The sequence below is a fragment of the Macrotis lagotis genome, chromosome 1 (assembly GCF_037893015.1).
Source record: "Macrotis lagotis isolate mMagLag1 chromosome 1, bilby.v1.9.chrom.fasta, whole genome shotgun sequence".
NCBI lineage: Eukaryota > Metazoa > Chordata > Mammalia > Peramelemorphia > Peramelidae > Macrotis > Macrotis lagotis.
This window is the reverse complement of record NC_133658.1, coordinates 899,993,230-900,012,785: the sequence shown is the minus strand read 5'-3', so window position 1 is coordinate 900,012,785 and position 19,556 is coordinate 899,993,230. Positions and strand designations below refer to the sequence as shown.

Genomic DNA, 19,556 nt, shown 5'->3' with positions numbered 1-19,556 from the left:
ATTCCACCTACTCGAAATTCACTTAAGTGAGAGATGTTAGCAACTTCTCAGGGAGGAGGAGACACTTGGACTGTGCTCTGGAAGAAGCACAGGCTTCTCTGAGGCCAAGGTGAGGAGGAAGGACATTCCAGACATTGGAGACAGAAGAGTTAGAATTTGGTATTTGTGAAATAGCTAGTGGGAGTGTGACTGGAATGGAGAAGATTCAAAAAGTATGTTTCCTAAATAGATAATGCTGACCCACCTCCAATTCCCCTTTACCTGTCCTGCAAAACAAATACTCAAGTGGGTATGCTGATAAATGTTTAACAACCAGCTTTCCAGTAGTGGAGGGAGGTGGGAACATGTATTCACGGCACACTTCTAAATTTAGCATGCATCCATTAACATGTTTTCTATCACTTTCTTTTCTTTTTCTTTTTTTTTTTTTTAGGTTTTTTTGCAAGGCAAATGGGGTTAAGTGGCTTGCCCAAGGCCACACAGTTAGGTAATTATTAAGTGTCTGAGACCAGATTTGAACCCAGGTACTCCTGACTCCAGGGCTGGTGCTTTATCCACTGCACCACCTAGCTGCCCCTATCACTTTCTTAAGTCTAGACAATAAATCACAATGTCCATGGTCACATGGAAAATTAACAATCAACTCTTCCAAGCCAATGTGAACTGGCTCCAGCACATTCACAAGTGTGCCCATCCAAAGCGATATTACAGTCATGTGTTTCACACCTTTGAAGTCAAACCTACCTTTTTTTAATGTCAGTCTTTCAAATTCTTCTTAAATCATCTTTGGGCAGTTTTATCTATAGACATTTGAGGTCATAAGTTTTACTCCTCATTCTTTTCTTGGATTTTGTCTTCTGGGGACTTCTAGGTTGTCTTCTGTCCTTCCTTCTTCAATGAAGCTACTCTCTGTGGGATTCAGCTTGGTGAATAGATAAGTCGATTTTCTCCTTCTCCTGTCCTTTTTCACATTAAAACATTTTGTTAGACTCTAGAAAGGCAGTAAGCAAACACATTCTTACTGATCTTAAAACAAAAGCACTCCATCTCTGGCCAGGGCTATGTTATTTCTGTTTTTGAAACCATAAATCCTTATATTCTCAAACATCATCATCTTGACTGTTCACTTTCCAAGTCCAATTTTTGTCTTCTTAATCCTTGCAGCTTCAGAAATGGTGAAAACTCCCCTTATGCTCTTAGGTTTTGAATTTCTAATCCAAGATTTTCTCTTTGGCAAATACTTTGGCCAAACTTTCTAGGTTCCTTCTGACAGTATAATTTGTGCCCCTGTAAATCACCACCAGTGGTAGTATTCATCCATTTTGACAGGTCTTGAAAGGTACCCTGTTATATCTTGGATACATGCCCCAGGAAGCCAATTGATTTCTCTTTTGTTGTTGCTAGGTTGACATAGAGCAACATTCATCAACTCACATGTTGGAGCAGCGAAGGCAGATGGGAGTGGGGGATGGGGGTGAGGGAGTGGGGTGAACCAGCACTGCAGTTAATAAGAAATGACTGGTGTTAGGACTAGGAAGGATTGGCTAAGTAGAAATGGCTGAACTGTTCAACCAGAGGGATAAGACTATGAATGGGGGAGCAGTAAGGCCAGAGCTGGGGTGATAGATCAATGGACTTCCAATAAGCAGAAAGGACAGGGTTAGGAACAATGAGAATGAGAGAGAGATGGAAAGGTAGGTAGTTGTGTTCAGAAAGAATGTTCTATTAGGACCTCAACAGCCAGGCGAGCCTACCTTGCCTCACACCAGATCCTTGCCTTCTGCCCTCAGCCCTGAAATGTCCACCACGGAGTCACTACAGCATCTGTGCCCGTACATGTGACCTTGGCTGTGCCCCTCTTCTTGGTCGATGCTCCCCTCACTGCTTTGAGGGCTGCGAGTGTGACCCTGGCTTTGTCTCCAATGGGACAGATTGCGTACCTCAGGAGCGATGTGGCTGTTTCCATCTTGGCCGTTATATCCCGGTGAGTGGGGGGCAGCTGGGGGAAGAGAATTCAACTCAATCCAACCCATTTACTAAGTATTTGTGTACAGATCCCTAAGCCAGGTATTGAGACAGTCATCGAATTTAGATACTCCCCTCCCTCAAGGAGTTGACAGACATAGAGAGGGTTAAGACAGAAATGTAGTTACCCATGATGATATTTTAACATGTTAACAGGTAGCTATGCCCTATGATGTCTTTATGATGTGATAGCCTCTCACTAGATGAGGAGATGGACTGAGCAAACAAGCCAGTCATAGCTTTCAAGATCAGGATATTAAGTATCTGGATTTAGTTCAGCAATTACATTTTGAGAGCTATGGAATCCAGGGTCAGGAGTGTTGTGGTGGAGATGCCTGCAGGGAGAGGTCTTTCCTCCCCATCCCCACCACCCAGATCAGCAGAGCTACTGGACCAGTAAGAAACAAGGACATCCACCCAAGAACATAAACATATGCCTGAGAAGAGAAAATAATTACCCAAGGGAGGGCTTCAAGGAGCTGCCACAGCACAGGAAAATGCCAGCCCTGAACTCAAGGAAGGAATAGACCCTGGGAGCTTAGCTGAGCAACCTACTAAGCACAGACAGCGTACCCTGGGACATCTGCATGAGGACTCTTCAGAGAGAAAAAAAGGACGTCTAGGACATGTGGTGGTCCTAGGAATCGTGAGTTGCCCTTTGTCCCACCTGTTCCATGTGTCTCAATGCCACAGGACTCCTTCTTTAAGCTCACTCTTCCCATGGATGGCATGTGGATTTTTAGCAGAATGCACCCTAGGTTTTTGAGTGGAATGTTTTGTCACAATTATTCTCACTATATCATCTTTGTAAATGCCTTTACTAAAAGTTAATTCCTGGGGCAGCTAGGTGGAGCTGTGGTTAGGGTACCGACCTTGGAGTCAGGAGGACCCTGAGTTCAAATCTAGCCTCAAACGATACTTGCTTAGCTGTCTGACCTTGGGCAAGTCACTTAAGCCCATTGTCTTGCCAAAGTAAAAAAGTTAAGTCCTTCCACCAGCTGCTTGTTAATGGATGCACACTGGTGGGGATTCATGAGTTTCATTCAGGGGAGCTATTAGAGCTTTAATAGATGGGAAAGGATTTAATAAAGAGAGAAGAGGAGCTTATTCTAAGGAAAGGGAGAGTGGGAGCAAAGGCAGAGAGCCTCAGTACCTAGCTTGTGCTCAGTGGGCGGGTTCAGTTTGTCTAAACCATAAGGTCACTAGAGAAGTAGACTAGGAAAACAAGATGAGATCAGATTCTGTCAGGCCTTGAATGACCTGTCAATTGACAGTCAACCAACAAGTCTTAAGTATATACTATGTCCTCCACACAGTTCGTCCTTCATTTTATTTTATTTTTTAGGTTGTTTTGTGTGCGTGTGTGTGTGTGTGTGTGTGTGTGTGTGTGTGTGTGCGCGCGCAAGGCAATGGGATTAAGTGGCTTGCCCAAGGCCATACAGCTAGGTCATTATTAAGTGTCTGAGGCTGGATTTGAACTCAGGTACTCCTGACTCCAGGGCCGGTGCTCCATCCACTGCATCACTTAGCTGCCCCTTGTCCTTCATTTTCGAAGAAGACCACAACATCAGGGAGGTGATGCCATGACAAGCACATGAATTGGATTTGAGTGAGGGGGTGCTGTGCTAAGTCACCAGCCTCGCTTTCTTCTCCAGAGCCATCTGGATCGAGTGACCAGATATGAAGCAGGATGACTGGAGATGGCCCTGTAAAATGGAGATGAATAGCACCTGCTTCCCAGGGCCATTGAGAGGACCAGATCATAGCTTTTAAGGGTTTAGTGCAGTGCCTGGAGATAGTAGGTGATTAATAAGTGCTTCCATGATTGAACCTCTTTCATTTCTCATGAAATCATAGCTCTAAGAGCTAGAACAGACCTTAGAAATCACTTTTCCAATCATCTCATGTTATAGATTTTTACAGATGAGGAAAATGAGTCCCAGAGAGAAGAGTCAACTTGTCTAAGGCCGTACAAGGAATAAGGCAGAGAAAGAATTTGAACCAAAAGCCTGATTCCAAAACCAGTACTCCATTATTTTCCATTCCTTACTCTTCCTTTCCATTCATCTCCAAGTCCTAATAATTCTGTCTTCTCAAATCTTTTCTGTTCCTTCATCATTCCCAATGCTATCACCCTCATTACTATCCCTCTGGGCCATTGGTATAGCTGCAGGGTGACCAGGGAAGCTAGGTGATCCAATGGATAGAGTACTGGCCTTGGAATCAGGGGGAAAGGAATTTGAATTCAGCCTCAGACATCTGAATCTTACTAGCTGTATCTTTTCTAGCTCTTAGAGCTATGAATTCATGAGAAATAAAACTGAGGTTCAACCATGGAAGCATTTATTGAGCACTTACTATATCCAGGCACTGCACTAAACATTTTAAAGCTATGATCTGGTTTGCTTCTCACAATGGCCCTGGGAAGTAGGTGCCATTATCTCCACTTTACAGTTGAGGAAAATGAGGCAGACATCAGTGATTTGACCAGGATCACACAGCTGGTAACTTTCCGAGGCCAGATTTAAATTCAGCTTCCCGACTCCATTGGTGCTCTATCCAATATGCCATCTAACTGCCCATAGGGAGTTGAGATAAATAATAGTGTCACAATAGGGAGTCATTGAAACTTTCTGAGCAGCTTAGAGACAAGGTCAGTTGCCCCTCAGGAAGATTATTTTTGCAACAGAACAGAGGATGAGTCAGAAGGGAAGAGGCTGGAAACAGAAAGATGAACCTGGGGCTATTACAATGTCTGAGTGAGAGGTAATGAGGTGGTCGTGTAGGTGGAGAGAAGGAATTGGTGGGAGACATATTGTGGAATTAGAATTGGTCAGCCATGGAGTGCTGGAAAAAGAAATCTAGTTTGACTCTGAACTCACAAATCTAGGCAAGAGAATAGGACCCAAAATATGTGAGTGGAAAAGGGAGAGAGATCAGGGGTTGGGGCACAAAACAATTCACCAGAGAACATTGGACCTTAGCTTTTCAGTGTTGCCACTAAACCTTTGACTAGAAAGGTAAGTAGGCACCAATCATGTCAAGCTTGATAGATTAATTGGAATTTTACTTGGAAAGCAGTAATTTTTTCCCATGGAGGAATGACATGACCAGATCTTTGTGTAAGGAGAATTGCTTATGCAGAAGTAAGGAGGTTGGGTTGAAGAGGGAGAGTGAGGCAAGGAAGAAATTAACAGGCTATAAGTCGGTCAACAAACATTTTTTTAAACATCTGTGTCCTGGTCACTGGCCTATTTCCATTCTGGTCAGAGTATGACACAGATGTGTCATTGTCACATTCATACTTGTATGAACTGATGCAAAGTGAAGTAAATAGGGCTGATGCTTTTTTTTTTCCTTTGGAGGGAAGATTCTTTCAAAGAGAATGTGCCCTTGAGGCTGGGAAGCTTGGCTAAACAGTCATTTGGGGTCCAGAGTCAGAGTTGGGTATGTCTAGCTATGGAGAACCAAAATTCACCTACGCTTAGAGATCACATTAAGTCTGGGAAGGAGGCTCTGGAGTCCTCTAATCCTGGGTCCTTTATCCCCTAAAAGATGAAAACCCTTCCCCAAGGTCACAAGGGTAATGAGTCATAAAGGCCAGATTTGAAGCCAGAGCCTCTGACCCTAGAGATCTCCCCACACTGTGCCATACTGGCTACAGTTGTGAGAAACTTGCAGCCCAATGTTCATACAGCTGGACCATGATGTAAAAAGACCTTTATGGATGAACTAGAAATGGAGATGCAGAATCACAAAGCCACCTATAATCAGACACCACCTGCTGATGGATATCTTGACCCAGGCTGTGCCCAGCCTAGCTTTGCCATGGGAGAAGGAGATTCCGATCCCTCTGTCACATCTTCTCCATTTGGGAATGGTGGAGTTATTGGAGAAGCCTTTGATGGGAAGGACTCCACAGGAACATGATGTGGCTGACCCCAGAGCCCTTGGCTGCAAGAACATTCATTCAGCACCAGCCGATGCTACTTCGAGAAGTCATTAAAAGGGGGCAGCTAGGTGGCACAGTGGATAGAGCATCCGCCTGAAGTCAGGAGGACCTGAGTTCAAATGCAGCCTCATTTAACCCCATTGCCCCACAAAAGCAAAAACAAAAACAAGAGATCATCAAATCCTGAGTCATCTTTCTCAAACAAGTGATGGAGAAATTTAAAGCTGTCTGTGGCAGAGCCAGTCTAAAGATCCAGTTGGGCCAAATGCAATGATGGAGGAAAATCCTTTGGAAACCTTAAGACATTCTATCCTCATGAGCTCTTGTTAGGTTCACAACAGTTTGAGTTAAAGATCATCAAGGCTAGAATAATTCTGGTAGCATTTAGATACCATATGTTATAAGATTTATATGGCACCTACATACAAAGTGCTAGATCTTACCTCATTTGATCCTCGCAACACCACAGAGGTAATATTATCCTCATTTTACAAATGAGAAAACCAAAGCAAGCAAAGGACTTTGTTCAAGATCACAGAGCTAGATGGATGTCAATGTAGGCCTTCCTGATTCCAAATCCAGTTCCTCCCACTGAATATAACAATCTGGAGTGGCCCTCTAATTTCTCAGCTTACAATTAAAAAAAAGTTTGTAAATATTTTTTCAAATTACATGTAAGGATGGTTTTCAACTTTTTATAACATTGTGATTTCCAAATTTTTCTCCCTCCCCAATATAGGTTATATATGTGCAATTCTTACTTTTATAAAAAAAAAAGTTGGACTTTTTTATTACCTTCATTTCTGAATCTATCCCACCCCCCTCCTCTGCCCAATAAGAGATCCTCTGTAATGAAGACTTTTCTTCAAAGAGGAAAAATAATGAACCAATAATTTTTTTCACCTTTTTGAAGGTCAAAGAGATTATCTTTATTGTTATAATACTTCCAGCTGTCTACCAACATATCCATCAAGTCTTATGTGACCTTCCAGTCCCATACCTGCAAAATGAAGGGAATCCAACAGAATCCAAATGTCTCACTCTCTTAAAAAAATTAGACTTTCAGTCTTAGCTGTTGTTTTGTCCATTTCCATTGTCATAGTCACCTCTTATCCTGTTTCTCTATTCCTGACTCCTTCCCTCTGCAGTTCATGGAAGCCCTCCCAGGCTCCGGGGAATCCTTCCTATTAAACCCCTTTGGGTTAATCATTTCTCAGCTAGTGGAGTCACCTCTAATTTTCATTCACTGCCTATTCCCTGGAGCACATGTGTGAGTTTTTATGATCAGTTTACATTAAGGCTGTTCTGCAATCAAGAAAGGCTTAAGACTAATAAGAAAAGGATAAGGATCTTGGGACTATGCCCATGGGCCATCCTTGTGGAGATATTTTGTGGGTGGTTAAAGATGGTGGTCTACAGGACAGGAGGGGAGCAGTACTGAAGGTAATGCTTTGAGAATCATCTAGGGAGTTGGAGAATTGTAGGGTGAATGTAAAAAATGAGGGAGTTAGCCTAGATGGCCCTGAGGTCTCTTCAATCTAGGGTATAGATTGAAAGAGAAAAAAACCTAAACACACACACACACACACACACACACACACACACACACACACACACACCTGAATGGTTTAGTGGAAAGAACCAGAAGACCTGGGTTCAAATCCCACCTTTGCTATCTACTAAGTTTATGACCTCGGATCAGTCACTTCCCCAAACTGGGCTTCAGTTCCTTCACCTGCAAAATGAGTTGGCCTAGATGGTCTGTAAGGTCTCTTTCAGTTAAGAGCTCTGCTTCTATGGAAAAAAAACTGGAGTCCTGGGGAAAGCCAAGGGAACCCCCATATTAATGGACTGGAAACATGACAAGGCAGTGGGGAAGGAGACAGAGAAGGAATGGTAAGAAAGGTAAGTGTGTTGACTATGAGGAAGGAACACATAGTGCAGTTGAGATGGGGGTCAGAGTCATGAGGATGAGGATGGGAGCTGAGGCTCCTGGAATTCTCTGGAGCATCCGCTTTTTGGATGGCAAGACCTGAAAACTACAAGGCTGATGAACAAATTTCTAAGCTCTGATGAACCTTGGGACTTCTGGCTCTAGGATCAAGGAGGAATTCTGAGAAGCCAGAAGGAAGAGAGATCTGCAAAGTAGCGACAGTCAAACAAAAAAGATAAGCAAAACTGGATGACTTCACATAACCCCTTGTATCCCAGAGGAGAGATGGAGAGATACAACTCCTGCTTTTCCCTGGAGAGCAGGGAGATTAAGGATCTGTAACAGAGCATCCTCAGGCTTGGGAGACTCCTCTGTTTTCCTTTGTCATACAAGAGGGCTCCTTAGATAGGAAGAGAGATAAAAACAAACATTATCAATATCTTAAAAAAAAAAGGAAAAAGACCAATTAATTTGCCAGTGAAGAGGTGACTTAGATGAGAAGTTTTGGAGGGGAATGAGGGTCATGACCATATGATTGTTGGGGTCAAAGAGAATATGGGAAGTGGAAGCACCAGGCAGCTTTTCCCAAAGGAGACAGGCTCTGGATCTAGCAGTCTTCCAATATATAGCAAAGAGAGGCTTGATGGGAGTTAAGAAGCCTGAGCTTGTTTTAGGCAGTGAAGAACCAGGGGCAAGGGACTGGGCCCAGAAGGAATAGGAAATGAGGAAATTAAGGATGCAGGTGATCATCATACCTGCTTCCTTTATATAGGAATTTTTGGAGAGAAGAGGAAAGATTTTTTTTAAAACATTTGCTATTTGGCATTGTGCTAAACACTTTACAAATAATACCTTATTTAATCACAACTGCTCTGGGAGGTGGGTAGCTATTATTCCCATTTTACAATTGAAGAAGCCAAGGCAGTTAGAAGTGAAGTGATTTGCTAGGTAGATGGGGGAGGGGTCCACAATGTAGACTCATAAGCTTGATACCATAGATTTTACCTGTTCCTGAGCTCCAAGGATCCACCCCTCTCAGCCACCTGGGGCAGCTTTGTAAGGCTTACAAACACCACCTTCACATTCCAGGAATTGTTCTCCATTTTGCAGATGAGGTAATCAAGGATTTGAGTAGAAAAGTTTTTACCTGTATGACCATGATAAAATAATTTCCCCAGACCTCACCTTGCTCATCTGTAAAATGGACTAGATGTGTGAGCCCTACCCATCCAAGGCTCTGCTGACTTAACCTTAGAAACTTAGGCTAAATCGTCAAGTGCAGATCTCTTCAGAGAATGGCTGGGACCTTGAAGAGAGAGGAGGAGCCAGTTTGAAAGTTACCCTAGGGAGTGGTTGCTGTGAGTCCAATCTGACCAGGTGCTCTCTCCCCAGGTGGGCCAGTCTCTGGTCCTCCCAGGCTGCCGAGAACGCTGCATCTGCCAGGCAGGAGGTCGCCTGAGGTGCCGACCATTCCAATGTCGCCGAGGCTTGGGCTGCATTTTGGAACAAGGTGTCCGCCTCTGTAAGGGGCCTCTGGGCAAGGGCAGTGCCATCTGTCGTATGGTACCAGGAGGTCTCTTTACCACCTTTGATGGCTTCCAAGGCAAAGTCCCTGTCCTCGCTGCGCCAGGCGCCTATGAGCTGGCAGCTCTGGCTGGGGCCAACTCCCAGGATCCGGCCTGGTTCCGTGTGGTCACAGAATACCCCCCCTGCTCAGCCTGTCCAACTCCACGACCATGGGTCATCATTCGCTTCCGGGATGGCTGTGTGGCTGTAGGGCCCAACAGGGAGGTCTGGGTAAGTCACTGATTCCTCAATAAGGTCCCCTTCCCAAAGACCTTTCTGGACCACATCCACAACTTCAAATGCCTTATACTGACCTCCCTTAGACTAGAAAGGCAAGGAGGATGGGGCCTAGGTTCTTGCCCTAAAGATTCTTCTCCCTTACTATCTAAGCTATTTCCCCAATCCCAAATCCCAAGGAATTACCTGAATCCTGGACCCCCTCCTCAGCCAATTCCCCAACTTCCTTTTGTCTTCTTAAGGTGAATGGGGAAAGGACCCAGCTTCCCGCACAGGTCTGTGGAGGGGTCATGGCCCAATGGGCTGGCTCGGGGAAGGTCCTTGTACAGAGACCACCCCTTCTCCGGGTGCTGGTGGGGCCAAAAGGTGCAGTGGTCCTGAGGGCTGCCCGAGCCCTGGGGGGACAGCTGCAAGCTGCCTGCGGTGACTTCAATGGGGACCCTCACGATGACCTTCAACTCAGGGGTGGGCTTCCTGCTACTAGCCTGGATGATGTCTTTCAGTCCTGTCGTTCCCAAGCCTTCAGTCCCTGGTAAGGATTTTAGCCCTAATCCTTTTCAGGACCCCAAACCAATAATTGCCCTACAAGGGAATGAATAGACCAATTTTCTCCCTTTTCTCTGCCCCAAGTGGCCCATGTCTGAGGCAACTTCCCATGCAGTCCCTTCCCAGGATCCTGGCAAACGGAATCCCAGAAGATCCACCCAAGCCAGAGGGACTTGTAGCCTCCTAACCCCACCCTCTATTTTTTGGCCATAGCATGGAGAAGAGGCACTCTCCTGTCTACAAGGAAGGCTCTGTTTCTACTTGATAATAATGCAGCTGCTCTGGTCTGTGGTTACCCCCACTCCCACAAAGGCCTGGCACCTCTGACCGGGGGACTGTCTGCTGAAAACGCCAATAAATGGATTTTGGCAAATGAAGCATTTGTGGCCTCAGAATCCTCCTTCCTGCCCCCATTCTACTCTTTTCTTTTCCTCTATGTTTCCCTTCTTCACGGACCCCCTCTCTGCTTGCTAAGTTGGCCGTAGCCCCTGACCCCTTGGGGGCCCAGGGCTGTGGCTCTCAGCTTTGCAACGAGGGCCTAACAGCTATCCTCTCCTAATCCCCCCATGTCTCCTCGGGGACCCAGTCTCCCCAAGCCTCTGCCATCAGAGCCCGGGGTGGGTGGGGGGCGCAGCCCCCAGACCTCCTCCCCTCGGGGACCTGAGCGCCCAGTGTGAAGCGTGGAACCCTTGATCCAATCCACACCCCCAAGAGTTAGCCCTCTGCAACATCGCAGCCAGGTGGGCACCCCAGCTTTGGTGGGCGGGGAGACCCCTGCTCCCTCCACAATCCAGTCGGTTGGGGCACTTTCCTGACCTCGGAGCTAAGGAGGACATCTGGGCCATGGCCTGGCCGAGCCCCCGATCTGGACCCAAGAGGCGCGCCGCGCCCCCAGGCTCGCCCCCTCCTCCCGGGCCGGCCGAGGGGAGGGGGAGGGGAGGGCGCGCCCCGGCGCGGTGACGTCACGAGGCCCGGCGGCCAATCGGCGGCGGGAAACCCGGAAGCATGGCGCACGGTGGTTTCGGAGCGGCCGCGCGGCCCGCTCTGCCCCTCCAGCCGGGACTGCTCCGGCCTGGCCCGGAGGAGAGGCCCCGGCGTGGGCGCCCCGATCCCCGCGGGCGTGGGAGGCCGGCTCGGGCGTCCGGGCCAGGGCAGGAGATGCCCGGAGGGTCGGCCCGCGCCCTCCCCCGGCCGCATGGCGAAGTGACGCGGCCTGGGCCCCTGTGCTTGCCGCCCCGCGGGTCCCTGTGCTTGCCGCCCCGCGGGTCCCTGTGCTTGCCGCCCCGCGAGTCCCTGTGCTTGCCGCCCCGCGGGCCCCTGTGCTTGCCGCCCCGCGGGAGGCCATGAGTCCGCACAGCCGCCTGCAGAGGCAGGTGCTCGGCCTGTACCGGGAGCTGCTGCGCGCCGCGCGGGGCAAGCCCGGCGCCGAGGCGCGGGTCCGGGCCGAGTTCCGGGAGCACGCGCGGCTGCCACGCGCCGACGTGCTGCGCATCGAATACCTGTACCGGCGCGGCCGGCGCCAGCTGGAGCTGCTGCGGGGCAGCCACACCACGGCCGTGGGCGTGTTCGGACCCGGAGCCGGGACCCAGGAGCCCTGACGGAGGCCCAGCACCCGCAGGACCGCGGCCGTGCCTCCACGAGCCCGGGCACCCGCAGACACATGGGCACCCACAGGACACACGGGCGCCCACGGGACACTCGGCAGTGCCTCCACAAGCCCAGGTGCCCACAGGACACTAGGCAGTGCCTCCACGAGCCCGGGCGCCCACAGACACATGGTAGTGAACACACGAGACTGGGCACCCAAAAGCCTGGGCATGTTGTTTTCCCCTTACCTGCCAGGCTCCCTCAGGACACTGCCCTAGATCCCTCCCAACCCCCCACTCCCTGGGAGAGAAGAAAGAAAGAAGCAGAAAACCCGTGGGTTCCCCAGAGTGACTCGGATCCTTCCAGGACTCCCACAGGCTTTGGGCCCATTGGACTCCCTTGTTTCTGTGCTTTGAAGGTCCTCAGGGAGATGTCCTTGGGCCTGATTCTGAGGTAACTGTTGTTCTGTGGTTCCCCCCAATAAAAGTGAGCCCTATTTGCTAAGCTGTCTGTCTACTTTTTCTCGGTGGAAGGGTGATGCAATTCCAGATTTCAGATGGGAGGATGGAGAACCCCCTCAAGCTGTCCCAGAGTCCAAAAGGTAGACCAAGGGGCAGGAATTCCTTGCTTTCCTGCTTCCTTCTTCCCCTCCCTTCCTCCCTCTCTCCTTCCTTCTTTCCTTGACATCTTAGAATCTCTTCTAGACACAGCCTAAATAGATCTTTTTATCAGGTCTTCTTTTCAGTCCTGTCTGACTCTTCTGATCAATTTAGGGTTTTTTTTTAAGGGTTGTTTGTTTTGTTTTGTTTTGTTTGCAAGGCAGTGGAGTTAAGTGGCTTGGCCAAGGCCACACAGGTTATTATTAAGTGTCTGAGGTCAGATTTGAACTCAGATTATCCAACTCCAGGATCTGTGTTGTATCCACCGCACCACCTAGCTGCCCCTAATTTACGGTTTTCTTGACAGAGATTCTTACTTCCTTCTTTCCCACCATCCCTCCTTCCTTCTTTCCTTTATATCTTAGAATCTCTTCTTCATTAGGTCTTTTTTTCAGTCCTGTCCAACTCCTCCTGACCTATTTGGAGTTTTCTTGACAGAAACACTTTCTTGCTTCCTTCTTCCTTCTTTCCCTCTCTTCCCCTCTCCTTCCTTTACATTTTATAATCTCTTTTAGACACAATCTTAACACAATCTAAATATTCTCATATTTTCATTAGGTTTTTTTTTTTACAAGCTTTGTTTTTGGCTTTTGCAAGGCAATGGGGTTAAGTGGCTTATCCAAGTCAAACAGGTAGGTAAATTAAATGTCTGAGGCTGAATTTGAACTCAGGTCCTCCTGAGTCCAGGGTTGGTGCTTTATCCACCGTGCCAGCTAGCTGCCCCCTTCATTAGTTCTTTTTTTCCCAGTCCTGTCTAACTCTTCCTGACCTATTTGGGGTTTTCTTGTCAGAGACACTGGAAGGCTTTGCTGTTTGCTTCTCTAGATTATTAAATCTACAAAAGCATTTTTTGATGCCCCGAAGTGCCTGTGCTCTTCCTCTCAAACTGTCTTGTATTTAACAACTTTGTATTTTGTTATTTTCTGCATACATACATACATGTAAAATATACATATTTCCTTGTTTTCTCCTCTCCCCCTACACCCTTAGAATGTCAGTTTCTTAAATCTAGGGACTTTTTCATTCATAGTAGACATTTGATAAATCTATTGATTGGTTCTCCCATCCAGGATTCCCTTCCTAGACCTGAAGGCCTGTAGTATACAGAGCCCACAATTCCTACATGGGTACACTCTAAAGACTCTTGGAGTGGGAGCTCTGTCCCCAATTACCCAAACCCTTGGCCTTACTCATGGTCCTTCCTCCTAGAATAAAATTACATTTTTAATCCAAATATTTATGTTTCCTTGGGGGATTGAAGAAAAAGAAAGCCTGAATTCATGGGTTTGGGATGATTTCAAAATTTTCAGGGTTGGGTTTAAGAATTATCTTGAAGGGATTCCCATCATCATTCTTTGGTCATTTCCAAGTATTTATACTCTATTTGCGGATTTTCTTTGCAAAAATTCTGGAGGCCAATAGGGTGAAGCGACTTGCTCATGCCAAGTTAGTGTGTGAGGTCACATTTGAACTCTTATCTGCCTGATTTCAGGTCTGCACTCTGTCCACTTGGTCGCCAAGCTACCCTCCCCCATCATGGCTAGTGAGAAAAAATGTAGAACTAAGGTTAGGATTTGGTCAAGAGTGACATCTAAATTGATGATGCCATATAATCTCAATGTAGGAATCCCTGCCTCAAACATTTTGAATACCTCAATCTTAGAGTTGGGATTAGATTGTTGGGTTGACCTAGGAAAAGGATTCCTGTTTTTTCTGAATCCCCCCCAGGGTTATTTTTTCCTCCCTTTTCATTGTCAAAGACTCAGGATACCCAAGAAATATACTTGACCCTCGTTCCTGCAGACCCATGATTTCTTCAGTTACAGTATCTAGTTTTCACTTTGTATTTTGTTATTGTGCTATGGTTTGGGGTTTTGTGAGGTAATGAGGTTAAGTGACTTGTCCAAGGTCACACAGCTAGTAAGTATCAAGTGTCTGAATTTGAATTTGTTCTCAGGTCCTCCTTACTCCAGGGCAGGTGCTCTATCCACTTTGCCACCTAGCTGCCCCTACTATTTTATTTTTAATTGTTAGTTGACTTTTTTTCCTTGTATGAATCTCAGGACACTGTTTTCCCCCCGAGGTATTTGTCAATGGAAGGGAAAGGAGAAAACACATTTATTAAGTGCCTACTGTCTGTCGGGCCTAAGTATTTTATAAATAATATCTCATTTAACACAAAAGAGTTGTCTCAAGCTTCTACAGGAATTATATTGGTGGGCCTAAACTTAGCTGTTTGGACAACTAATCATCTTCATTAGAATTCAAATCTTCCTCATTACAAATATAAGCTCCTTGAAGGCAGGTATTATTTTTGCTTTTTCTTTGTATTTTTTGTGATTGTTTTGTTGTTGTGATGTTTTGTTGATTGAATAATTGATTAGAGAAGATACAGTGGTATCCCCATGAAGGCCTGGAGAGGCGGCCATTTAGTTAGGGGTTTGAAATCTCTTTGAGAGACCCATGAGGAGAGGGGCCTCTGAAATGACTTCTTTAAAGGTCTTAGTTGGGAGACACAACAGAAATGTTGATCAGCAAACTAAGCATTTATTAAGTGGGTTCAAGTGCTCACTTTAAAGATTCTAAGATGGAAAATGAACACCTATGTAAACCAAAATGCTCCCAGACCCTCAGGCTGGAGAGCTTCTAGGATTCCTCATTATTTCTCACTCTTCATATCCAAGCTGTTACCAAGGCCTGTCATTATAGTATCTCCTGAATACCCTCTTTCTCTCCTCTGACATGGTCACTGTCCTGATGTAGACTTTTATCATCTCACCCCTGGATTCCTGCAATAGCTACTGGGGGGGGGGATCAGCCTGCCTCAAGTCTCTCCACACTTCAGTCTGTCTTCCATTCAATCATCAAAATGATTTTCCTAAAGAGCAGATCTATATTACCTCCCTCCTCAATAAACTCCAATGCCTCCCTATTGCCATAAGGAGCAAATACAAAATCTTCTGTTTGACCTTCAAAGCCTTTCATAAGAGCCCCTCCTCCCTTTCCAAACTTCTCACTGCTGACATGTCCTCTTCCATTCAGTGACACTGACTTCTTTCCACCAACAACCCTCCATCTCTTGGCTCTGGACATTTTCTCTGGCTGTCTCCTATTCCTGGGGTGCTCTCCCACCTCAACCTCTTGCTCTCTCTGACCTCCTTCAAGTCCCAGCTAAAATTCCACCTCCTATAGGAAATTTTTCACATACCCTCTTCATTCCAGTGCATTCCCCTTGTTAATTGTCTCTTATTTACCATGATGGTTCCTCCATTAGATTGTGAGCTACTTAAAGCTAGGACAGACCTAGGAGATCTGCTTTAGACAACTGCTATCCACTTTCTGAAGAAGAAAAAACAAAACAAAACCAAAAAACCCTACAGAATCTGAATGAACACTATATTCACTTTTAAAATTTTTTCTCTTGTTTTTCTTTACTATCTCATGGTTTTCTTTCCCTTAATTCTAATTCCTCATACAGAAAATGGATAATCTGTAAACATGTTAAACACACATGTATTTATGTGTTCAACACATGGACAAATGTTTAAACACATATGTCTATATATTTGTTTATGTGTCTAACACATAAATGTATATGTACAATATTTACCAGACTGTTCCCAATTGAGGGGAGGGCCATTGGAAGAAAAAGTAGAAGGAAATTACGTAATTTTAAAATATGCACATGCATGGATGAATATCGAAAAACTTCCATAACATGTAATAGGAAAAATGAAATAAAATATCAGTTAAAAAAAAAAAAGATTGTGAGCTCTGCAAGAGCTAGGAACTGTCTTTTGCTTTTATATCCCCAACATCTGACACAGTGCTGGCAATAGTAGGCACTTAATAATTGCTTATTACTGAATGACTGATCTTATTCACCTTGCGGATAGGGACTCTTGGTCTATCAAACCAGCACCTGGCTCTGGACTGAGAATCTTTGTTGTCTTGACATAACTGACTTCATTTAAAAAATTTTTTTTTCCAATTCTAAGTTTCATCCCTCCCTCTAGCCCCTCTGATATGTGTGTGTGTATGTGTGTATTTGTTTTGTTTTGTCTTTTGGGGTTTTTTTAGGTTTTTTTGCAAGGCAATGGGGTTAAGTGGCTTGCCCAAGGCCACAGCTAGGTAATTATTAAGTGTCTGAGGCCACATTTGAACTCAGGTACTCCTGACTCCAAGACCAGTGGCCGGTGCTCTATCCACTGTGCCACCTAGTCACCTCATTCCCTCAAGTAATTGTAATACCAATTATACATGTGAAGTCAGGTAATATATTTTCACATTAACTATGTTGCAAGAAAATAAAGCAAGAAAAATAAAGTGAAAAAACTCAGCTTCAATCTGTATTCAGAGTTCATCAGTTCTGTCCCTGAAGTTACATAATATTTTTCATTGAGACCTTTGGAATCATGGATCATTGTATTGATCAACTAAGTCTGATTATTGTTACAATATTGATGTTACTGTTTCCTGGTTACAGTGCTTCCTGGTTCTGCTTCACTCTCTTTGCATCAATTCACAAATGTCTTCTCATGTTTTTCTGAAAACACACTGCTTGTCATTTCTTATAGCACAATAGTATTCCATCACAATCTTATATCACACAACTTGTTCAGCCATTCCCAATTGATGAAGATCCCATATTTTCCTGTTCTCTGTCACTACAAAAAAGAATGATTATGAATATTTTTGTACAAATCATTCCTTTTCTCTTTTCTTTGATCTTTAGGCTATAGACCTTACAGTAGCACTGCTGGGTCAGAAGATATGCACCTACCTTCTGAGGTCATTATAAAGATCAAATGAGATAATTATTATAAAATAGTTTGGCACTTAGTTGTCATGATATAAATATTAGCTATTATTTTTGTGGTTTGGTTCAGTAGTATCTGTGACCTATGGACCATATTTCCCATGGAGTTTTCTTGGCAAAGAAATGATTTACCATTTCCCTCTCTGGTTTGAGACAAATTGAGGTGAAGTGACTTGTTTAGGCTCATACAGCTAGTGTCTGAGGCTGAATTTGAACTTGTCTTCCTAACTCTATTCTAGTCCAGTGTTCTACCCACTGGACTAGCTGCCTCATGCTAATATACCAGGATAAGCACAAAATTGGTTCATGATTTAGAAATAAAAGGTGAGATTAAAAAATTAGAAAACTTTGGAAAATATTATCTGTAAGCTCTTTGGATAGGGCTTAGTTCCAAAGTGTTCTTCAGAATGGTTAGACTGGTTCACCTCTACACCAAAAAGAGTAATAGTGTTCCTATTCTTCCACATCCTTCCAGCATTTGTCATTTTTCATTTTCTGTCATCTTAGAAAATCCAATGGTTGTGAAGGCATCTCAGATTTTCTTTTTAATTTGCAATTCTCAAATTAGTAGTAATTTAGAGTATTTTTTCACATGATTATTGATAACTTTTATTTCTTCTGAAAACTACCTGTTCATATCTTTTGACCACTTATCAGTTGAAAAATGTTTCTTATTTTTATAAATTTGACTCTGTTCCCTATATATTTGAGAAATAAGATTTTTTTTAGAGAAACTTGCTCTTAAAAAAATTTCACCCAGTTTCTTGTTTTCCTCCTATTTTTTTGGCTGTCTTGGTTTTGTTTACGCCAAACCTGATTAATGTAATGTAACCAAAATGATCCATTTTACCTCCCATGATTCTTTCTATTTCTTGTTTGGTCATAAACTCTTCCCCTATTCATCTAGCCATACTTCTGTAATTGGCTTACAATAATAACATCCTTTATAGCTAAAGCATGATCCCATTTTGAATGGTATAATAATAGCTAATAATTAATATTTATATAATGCCTATGGTGTGCCAGACACTGTGATAAGCACTTTACAACAATTATTTCATTTGATTCTCACAATGACCCTGAGAGGTAGGCCTTACTATTGATCTGTGCCTACTTTCTGCAAGACAGCTTTCCAATTTTCCCAACAGTCTTGGTCAAATAGTTTAGTCCTTGCCTTAATAGTCTAGATCATTAGGTTTATCAAACTGTGGTCATTTACTTCTGGATATTGTGTACCTAAATCTATACAATTGATTATCCCCTCTATTTCTTAACCAATGTCAGATTGCTGATGATTATTACTTTGTAATATAGTTTGAGATCCGGTACTGCTTGTCTCTCCACCCCTTTAGTTGTTCCCACCATTGATCCCTTTGATGTTTTTGAGCTTTTGTTTCTCCAGGAAAAAAAAAATTATTTGTTTTTATTGTTTGGTAGTTTGATTGGTAAGGCACTGAATAAGTAAATTAATTTAGGTAGCATTGTTATTTTTATTATACTGACTAGCTCTACTCATGAACAATGAACATTTTTCCAGCTGTTTGGATGTCTTTATTTCCGTGAAAAGTGTTTTGTAATTATGCTTGTATAATTCCTATGTATATTGGCAGGTAGACTCCTAGGTATTTTATACTATCTGCAGTTATTTTAAAACAGAAATTCTCTCTCCCTGCTGGGTTTTGTAAGTATTTTATAGAAATGTTAATGACTTATGTGGGTTTATTTCATATCCTGCAACTTTGATAAAGTTGTACATTTTTTCCAGTAGCTTTTTAGTTGATTCTCTGGAATTCTCCAAGTGTACCACCATATCATCTGCAAAGTTTGATAGTTTTGCTTCCTCATTAACTATTCTAATTCCTTCCATTTCTTTTTCTTGTCTAATTGTTGTAACTAACATTTCTAGTGCCATATTGAATAATAATGGTGATAATGGACATCTCTGCCTCACCCTTTATCTTATTGGAAGACCTTCTAGCATGTCCCCAAAATAGATAATGCTTAATGATCTTTTTAGATAGATACTACTTAGCATTTTAAGAAAGGTTCCATTTGTTCCTATGCTGTCTAGTTGGGTTTTTTTTTTTAAATAAGAATGGGTGTTGCATTCTGTTAAAAGCTTTTTCTACATCTATTATTTTACTTATATGATTTTGTTGTTTTTGTTATGGATAAAGTCAATTATGCTGATTGTTTGCTTAATATTGAACTAGCCCTGAATTGCTGATATAA

At 44.0% G+C, this 19,556-nt stretch overlaps 2 protein-coding genes across 2 annotated transcripts; both read left to right on the top strand.

The window, feature by feature from the left end:
* The first annotated feature begins 1,922 nt into the window (after positions 1–1,922).
* Positions 1,923–9,719, top strand: LOC141508524 (IgGFc-binding protein-like). The gene is made up of 3 exons (XM_074217220.1): positions 1,923–1,984; positions 2,590–2,671; positions 9,303–9,719. The coding sequence occupies exons 1-3, from the start codon at positions 1,923–1,925 to the stop codon at positions 9,717–9,719; spliced, it is 561 nt and encodes a 186-aa protein (XP_074073321.1).
* A 1,545-nt stretch (positions 9,720–11,264) lies between these two features.
* SDHAF1 (succinate dehydrogenase complex assembly factor 1) lies at positions 11,265–12,350 on the top strand. Its single transcript, XM_074218833.1, has one exon. The coding sequence runs from the start codon at positions 11,603–11,605 to the stop codon at positions 11,855–11,857; it is 255 nt and encodes an 84-aa protein (XP_074074934.1). The 5' UTR covers positions 11,265–11,602; the 3' UTR covers positions 11,858–12,350.
* Positions 12,351–19,556: the final 7,206 nt, after the last annotated feature.

Excerpts from the sequence above, each read along its gene's own strand:
- LOC141508524 (XM_074217220.1), top strand. The coding sequence starts at position 1,923 with ATGGGACAGATTGCGTACCTCAGGAGCGATGTGGCTGTTTCCATCTTG. Across the intron at positions 1,985-2,589 it reads ATCTTGGCCGTTATATCCCG|ACAGCGTACCCTGGGACATC; the intron begins GTGAGTGGGGGG and ends TACTAAGCACAG. Across the intron at positions 2,672-9,302 it reads ATGTGGTGGTCCTAGGAATC|GTGGGCCAGTCTCTGGTCCT; the intron begins GTGAGTTGCCCT and ends CTCTCTCCCCAG.
- SDHAF1 (XM_074218833.1), top strand. The coding sequence starts at position 11,603 with ATGAGTCCGCACAGCCGCCTGCAGAGGCAGGTGCTCGGCCTGTACCGG.